This window comes from Vombatus ursinus, unplaced genomic scaffold, assembly GCF_900497805.2.
Source record: "Vombatus ursinus unplaced genomic scaffold, bare-nosed wombat genome assembly UNPS02014793.1, whole genome shotgun sequence".
Taxonomy (NCBI): domain Eukaryota; kingdom Metazoa; phylum Chordata; class Mammalia; order Diprotodontia; family Vombatidae; genus Vombatus; species Vombatus ursinus.
Window position 1 is genome coordinate 24,757,117 of NW_020954571.1, and position 8,160 is coordinate 24,765,276.

At 35.8% G+C, this 8,160-nt stretch overlaps 1 protein-coding gene across 1 annotated transcript in view; it reads left to right on the forward strand.

The window, feature by feature from the left end:
* Window positions 1-998, forward strand: part of LOC114048438 — a 56,279-nt gene extending 55,281 nt beyond the window's left edge. Inside the window, exon 14 of the mRNA XM_027869333.1 lies at window positions 298-998. Within this exon, the coding sequence (XP_027725134.1) occupies window positions 298-347 (50 nt within the window). The 3' untranslated portion in view covers window positions 348-998. The remainder of the gene's footprint in view (window positions 1-297) is intronic.
* The last annotated feature ends 7,162 nt before the right edge of the window (window positions 999-8,160 follow it).

Consider the following 8,160-nt stretch of genomic DNA (forward strand, 5'->3'; position numbering starts at 1 on the left):
ACACACACACACACACACACACACACACACACACACACACACACAATATTACCACATCCATAGTCCCCAACTTTGCAAAGAAGGGAGAAAGGTGAATTTTCTCAACTTTTCTCCAGAGCCTGGCTTGATCACTGTGCCTGATTGCATAGTGAATGTATTAGAGCCTACAAAACTGGGGTGACTTAATGTCATCAGCGGTGTGGGCTGATGGGTGTGGGAAGCAGACAAAATGGTGGTGTGAGATCTGGAAGTTAGACAAGTACCAGGCTGCAATAATTGTGTCTCTTTGCCTCCTAGCAGTTCAAACAGTGCAACCTCAACGAGCAGCTAAACCCAAACCTTTTTGAATTAAGGAAACCTCTACTGAGCTGGGAGGAAAATGTCAAGGCATTCCAAGCAGATGGTGTCCTCTCTCTTTCATCACTAATGTCTGTGTACCAGGCAAGAAACTTTATTGTAGCATACTTTCTGTTAAAATCTACATTCCCACGGGAATTTTTTTAATTTGCCAGAGACTGTCACAAGCTAGATGTTTGTGAAAAGTTAATGTTGTAGATATGTTGGACCTTTAAGTTGTTCCATTACATATATTACACAATAAATTCCTTGTTTTATATAACCCCTTTCTCATTTTTAAACAGTGGTTAGATTTCACCTATTTGGGGAAATATATGGGGAAGGAAGTAGCTTCTTGTTCAGTAGCAATTGAACAAGGTAGTAAACCTTTTTTGATTTAAATGGGAGGGATTGTATAAGGGTAGGGGAAGTGGGGTCATAATGGGATTTTTTTCTATTGGAATGAGAAGTCTGAGGGGGACAATCAGCTCAGGGTAGCTGTCTTTTCTAAACTTGAATAAAAAGGAGTTGTTTTTCTTCTCTCTTTTTGATTAAGCTGTAATACCAGTGTTTACTTGTCTATATCAGATGTCTATTCTTGTGTTGAAGCACTTTTTACATTAAATTTTTTGTCTTTTCTTTCATTAAAATATGAAATCTTATGTCTGGCCTGAAAGCTCTTAGACCTGAATACAGATTCTGTTGATGTGACTTAGTTTTCTGTCGCTTTATGAAGTACATATTACATCTTGTATGAAATGCCTCCCCTAATAACACTCTGGAGTTGTGAAGTGGCTGGCTGTTAAAGAACTTGGTCATGCAGAGAAACCTCAAGTTTCTTGACACTCCACCTGTATCAGTTGCTAGTTTTCGGGGATTGTTAGTTACCAAGACACTTTTCCCAGGTTCCTTTCAAAGTGACAGTCACCTTTCAGAGGAGCTATTTCTTCAAAGTAATTTAGCCCTTCCACATAAATATATATCAACTTTCACTCTTTAAGTTGCTGAATAAATCACTCACATCTACTGGGGAAAAGACTTTATTTTCCCATATTCATTTAAATAATTTAATAGAATAAGATTACAGCAGTAACTTCTGTTAAGATTTGGAAAATAGTATGTATATTTGTTAAAAGAATATTTTTTTGATCTGGGTTTTGATTTCCAATTGCGGTAAGGTTTTGAGCCAATTCTAAATACTCACTCAATTCGTTCCAACCAGTAGAAATGTAGAATGATTTCCTTATTTCAGACACAATTGAGAATGAAACTCAATGTCTCAAAAGTCATATTAACATTGAAAACATTTACTATGGTCAAAGGATTATTTCCACAAAGTCTAAAGTGATCAAGCAGAACTATTATTTGTTAACAAGTGGAGAACTGGTACATAGATTTTCTTCCCCATGACTTTTTAATAGGTGATTCAGAGTATTTGAAAATAGACTCCTATTTATCTAGCATAATTAATTGGTCTTGTTAACCAACAGTATCTTTTTTTTTTCAACTTAAAGGCTATTCATTTTTATTTATTTTTATTGTTTTATTTAAAATTTATTTATGTTTAGTTTTCAACATTCACTTCCACAAGATTTTGAGTTCCAAATTTTCACCCCATCTTGCCTATCCCCCCATGCCAAGATGGCATGCATTCTGAATACCCCTTCGCCTAGTCTGCCCTCCCTTCTATCTCTACCTCCCCCTTCTCTTATCCCTTTCCCCTTCTATTTTCCTGTAGGGCAGGATAGATTTCTGTATCTCATTTCTTATATTTCTTATTTCCCAGTTGCTTATGAAAACTTTTTTTTAAACATGTGTTATTAAAACTTTGGGTTCCAAATTTTCTCCCTTTCTCCCCCCCCCCCCTTATTGAAAAGGCCAGCAACTCAATACAGGTTATACATGTGCAGTTATGCAAAACACTTCCATAATAGTCATGTAACCAACAGTATCTTATATACCATACATAGATCGACAGTTTTAATAAAATTTCAATAATAGAATAAAATATTCTTAACAGTGAAGGGAGATTGAAAATCATTTAATTTTTGATGATTCAGAAGGTACATTTATTTGCTAAAGTTCATTTTAGGCTATAAATCATCCCTTTTGTGTAGCTTGTATGGGAATCTAACTGAATACTGTTGTTGAGATTTAATTCTTTTGTGGAATTGATAGCATTCCTTCTGCAGGGGAGGTTTGGTTAGGAAGGCTATTTTAATGTTGAGAGTGAGAAGGATTATCACCCATGTCAGACCAAGGCCTTGGTCTGAATATGGGCTACCTTCACATATAGGTTACATCCCACCCCTGCCAAAGTCTCTTTTGAAGGGAAAAAACAAAGACAACGTTGAAACACTAAAAAAGAATTACATCAAATCAAATACTCAAATGAATCTGTGATCTCATCTATGTGGATATCCCCTCCATTGCCTTTTAGACCTTTGTCCTTGTCTCTTCATAGATTGACCACAGGAGGTCCACCCAATGAGCTGCAGACGGGAATCATGAGAATACCAGTGGACCACAGGGATTGTCCTTTGGTCATCCTTGTTCTCACCACATGACTACCTCATCTTTTTTAAGAATATAAAACATCCTAAACATAAATTTCATTAATGACATTCTTTGATCCAACTCATCTTTGCAGTTCCTTATCTGTTAGGAAGTACAGCCCATCATACCCACCATGTGCCTTCTGCTGCCCTTTGGGTGATGAGTGATCATTTTTAATTTTTTGGATAACCTAGTGTTCCATTACTCACTGGTAGACTATCGGTTTGTTTTTTTTTTAATATGAGCCTTTGTTTTAGGGAGAAGTTTAGGGTCATTAAAAGAGTTTTGCAGTTAAAGCAGGAGCTTGTTTTGTTTAATTCTGGGCCTAATTCATTCATTTGTGGTATCTATCCATATCCATATATGTGGATATAGGCATTCCATCCAACAACTGTGAGAAAAATATACTTCCTACAAGAGCTTTAAAAATGTTTTTTCTTTTATTTTATGTTAATATGTTTTAGCTGTCTTTATCATCACTGCTTTATTTTTGTTACTTTCTTTGTTATTCTTCCTAGTATTCCTACAGATAATTTCATTGTCATTACTGTCATAGGATTTTTTGAAGTCATGACCACTAGATTCCAGCGCTGTTCTTTTCTACATAGTTAAATGCATTTGCATAGCAGATGCACAGGTGTATTAGCTCAATCTTATTAAGCTTCTGTTCACTATCTTAAGAGATAGGAAGGAGAGCAAGTTTAAGCAGGTCTTTTGAATTAGGGCAGAGCTTCTTAACCTGGGATCCATGTACACCTAATGGATAGCTTTCAAAGGTTCTGTGGAGTTGGCCAGGAAAGAAATTATATATTTATTTTCACTAACCTGTAACTGAAGTGTAGCATTTCCTCTAATTATATGTGTAGCCAACAAACCTTAGTAGAATTAGTGACTATGGTGACTGTTGCCAATAGAAGTCACAGATTTTTTCATATTACATTATAGTTGTTGCAGATATCTTGAGATATCTCATAATTTATGCTTATTATTGCTTCAAAATTATTAGACCTGCCCCTATATTGCATATGATTTCATTCTTCCTGTCTACAGACACTCATATAGCATAGCCAGTTACTGGGCAGCTCTGCACCTAGTAGCCACCAAAGAGTGAAGTGTTCTCACATTGGCAACTTAGACATGTACGTTGCTTTCCATTGTTCCTTTTGTACCATTATTTGTTGATTCATATGTGGAAGGTGGGTTGTTTTCTTGTTTGTTAAAGTTTACAAAATTGGGTGGTTCAGATGTGAATTCTTAATTCTCCATAAGGTGACATAGACTTTTGTAACACTAGTAGGTACTTAAGTGTGCTGTAGACCAACTAAGTTCTAACACATCTGACAGTTGAGAGAACTGTTGAAGTCTGTTAAAGTATTAAAGATTGTGCTGTAATATCGGTCATGCACAGTGTTATAAGTTCTTTGAGTAGAAATCTTCTTTCTTTTATTTGCTTTTCTCTTCCTAGTGTTAGGAAATAAAGTCATGCACATACAGTCGGTTGTACAAGTGTTCATGTGTTATTCTTTGAAAATACTGTGCATTTAAACAGTTAGTTGGCAGGAAAACTTTGATGATGTCAGAAATGAGAACCATTATCTCTAGGAAGACACAGAAAGCCATGGGATGGACTCTTAAGTGCAATAATGCTGAATTCCAGGAAGTACATGATTCTTGAGCCACTACTGTAATCTGCTTATGAAAGGGTTAAAAGCTAGTAAGTGTTAAAGTTTTGGATAAATTATAAAATCTACCTTATTTTACTTGTCATACAGATTCTTGTGTATCTTATATTTATATACAAGTTATTTATTTCTATTCGGATTTATCAGACAAATGATTGTAGACACAAACAAAAATACTGTTTTAAGAAATCAGTTGAATTAAACAATGAGGTATAAATGTCATAGGTTTTTGTGCAGAGCTAAAATATGAAACAAACCTAACCAAAAAGAGTACCTCATCCTGCCCATCCTGAAAAGGCATCTAAAAATACAGGTTCATTTCATTCAAAGAAAATTCAATTCAAAAGAGCTGGGACACTTCTAAGAATTGGATTTGCCATTTCACAAAAACTTTTTGTGAAATATCCTTTAAAGTTGCTTAACTGGCTAGCCAAACAAAAGAAGCTCCCCTCTCCATCCCTCTTCCCCCCCCCTTCACAATTGGAGATGCTTTAATCAAGCCATATGCACTAGAAATAGTCAAAGTGATTTGTGGAGCAATGGAAAACTGTGTCCACCAGTGGTTTCATGGTCAAATGGTGTAATTTGTTCTTGTCTCATTGATATTTCTTTTAACATTTTGAAGCAAGACTTTGAGGAATTGACAGGCTCCTCATTCCACTTCGGTTTGCAACTGGTTGAAACTGTAGACATCTCTTAATGTCCTCCAACAACCCCTAAAGATGTGTCACAATTGTAAAAGTCACCCACTTTATCAAAAGTAGGTCTCAGAAACATTGCGTTTTTAAAACACTTTGTGAAGAAAAAGCAAAATATCAAGTGCTTCTTTACCAAGCAGAATTTTGCTGACTTTCAAGAGGATAAGTCTTAAAGTGCTTGTTTAAATTGAGGACAGAAGTTTCACTTTTTTTGAAAGAAAAAGCAAATCTACTTCTGAAACACTTTGAAAAAAAATATTTTGTCCAGTTGGTTGGTTTTCCTGGCAGATATTTTTCAGCTGTAGGAATTAGATAAATTTTTCAGTTGAAGGTACTAAAGTTAATCATTATATATAGATGCTACTGAAAAATTGTAAGCTTTCTCATCTAAGCTGCTGATAGGCTAACATCATTGCAAACTTTCAAATGCCAGAAAAAGTGCTTTACCAAGGTACAAGATAGAAAATTAACTTGTCAATTGCTTTGAAAAGATAAATCTGCGAACACCTGGAAAGACTTCAGAACTCTTAAAAATTATTTCTATCCTGATGACATGAAGTTGGATGGTGAATTTGCAATCCTTTTCTTTCAGATGTAAACTCTGTTATAATTGTTGACCTAACCAAAGATGAGCTCATTGACCTTCAGACAAAAAAATTAACCACAGTTGGAGTTTAACTCAAAAGGCCTTAGAGAATTCTAGTGTTCCAAAGTCTATCCTTGACTTGTTATGGAAGCTTTAATCCCCTTTGTACCAACAAATCTTTGTGAATTGAGATTTTCTACACTTGTAACCATTAAAACAAAAAGCTGAAATTGATCCCATGTTCAATATGACATGCCTTTTGCTTTGTCAAAGAGCACTGCATTAATTTAATGTTTTTTTGTTTAGTCCAAGCAGTAATAACCTTCACATTATGTCCTTTAAAAATGAAATTTAGGGGCAGCAAGGTGGCACAGTGGATACAGCACTGACCCTGGATTCAGGAGGACCTCAGTTCAAATGCGGCCTCAGACACATAACACTTACTAGCTATGTGACCCTGGGCAAGTCACTTAACCCCATTGCCTGGCTAAAAAAATAAAAAAATGAAATTTAACTTTAATCTGCCTATAATTAAAGTTTTTGTCATCATTTTATATGTTCATAAAAAAACTATATTACCTTATCACAAATTTGTTTTTAAAAACATTTTTATGACTGTTTCAGTATACTTAGTTAATTGGCCATCCTATGTGTTTAATTTTATACACTCAAAAGCATTCCAGAAAGGGGATCCATAGGCTTCACCAGACTTCCAAAAGAGTTCATGACAGAATAAGGTTAAGAATCCTTGGATTAAAATGACTTCTTAAGGTCCTTTTTTGTTTTTTTTTTCACCCCGAATACTCTAATGGATTTTTCTGTATCAATCTTAACAGAATGATTACTTTGGTTGTTAGTCTGTGAACTTATAACTTTGAAGGGGGCATTTATCTAATAATTTACTTAATGTACTGATTGGAATTTTTAATTCTTATATATTTTTTTACCTCCAGAAATTAGTTGCAACTCATTTTTATGCTAGAGTCACACTTCACTTTAAAATGTGATCACATGTGACTCTAGCCACAGAGTTGAGTTAAAGTACAAGTATGTGAAGAAAAAAATACAAATTGCTTTTGACAAAGTGAATTAACTGAATTCACCTTTAGATATGTTAGAACTTAGGTAATTATAGAAACATGATCTAAAAATAGGCTAGATGATATTTCAGGATCCTTTCCAATTCTATATCCCATGATTCTGATATATTTAGTCACTCTTTTGACTAGAGAAGCTAGGAAAAAGGGAATACCTTACTGTTTAGGACTCGGGCATAGAGACTTTTTGTGATACTGGAAGCATCAAATAGAAATCTGTCCTAAAGCCATGGAAACACTGTAGCACCCTTCCTTCCTGTTCAGATACTTGGATCTTATCTTTCCTTCAAGTCCCAGTTCCCTGAATGCTCCCAAACAGTGATAACTCTTTTGATCTCAGAGCATTGCAGGTTGTGATTCTCATTTGGCAGTGAAACACTGAGCATTTTCTGTCTTACTGTTATTTCAAAAATTCCATTATTAGGCACTTGGTATTGCAAAGCCGTGTGCTGGGTGCAGGGAAAAATCAGTGAAACTTCTGTTAAGTAAGTTCCTACTATTAAGTAAGTTCCTACTATGTGCCAGGCACTGTGCTAGGTGAGAAGAATGAAACGTCTCTACTCTCCAGGAGACTTCGTGCTGACATCAGAGATAAGTACATATGTAAATACTTAATATAAAGAAAATAAATACAAGATAAGGAGGTCATTAGCAGTCTGGAATCATATAGAAGGAGATGGTTGAGCTGTATTATAAGAGAAATGAAGGATAGTCATGAGGAGGGGAATTCATTTCCATCATGTTGTAAAGTTTTCAGTTGTGTCTGACTCTTTGTGACCCCATTTGGGGTCTTGGCACATATACAAGTATTGATTTGCCATTTCCTTCTCCCCCTCATTTTTACAGAGGAGGAAACTGAAGCAAACAGGGTTAAGTGACTTGCCTGGGCTCACACAGCTAAGTGTCTTAGGCTAGATTTGAACTTGGGTGTTCCCAACTCCAGGCCTGGCAGACACTCCATCCCTGTCCCACCTAGCTGCCTCTAGGGGAATGTGTAATGTTGCATTCCAGAGATGCAGGGGTGGTGCAGTGTGAAGAGCAGAGAGGGGCTAATTTGGATGGATTTTAGAGTTCATGGTGAAAATTGAAACTGAAAGGTGGGATGGAGCCAGGTTGTGAGGGGCTTTAAAAGCTGAGCAGGACTTGTATTTGATCCTGGAGGCAGGAGTTAACCAAGTAGGGAAGTGAGTCTAGATCTAGGCGTA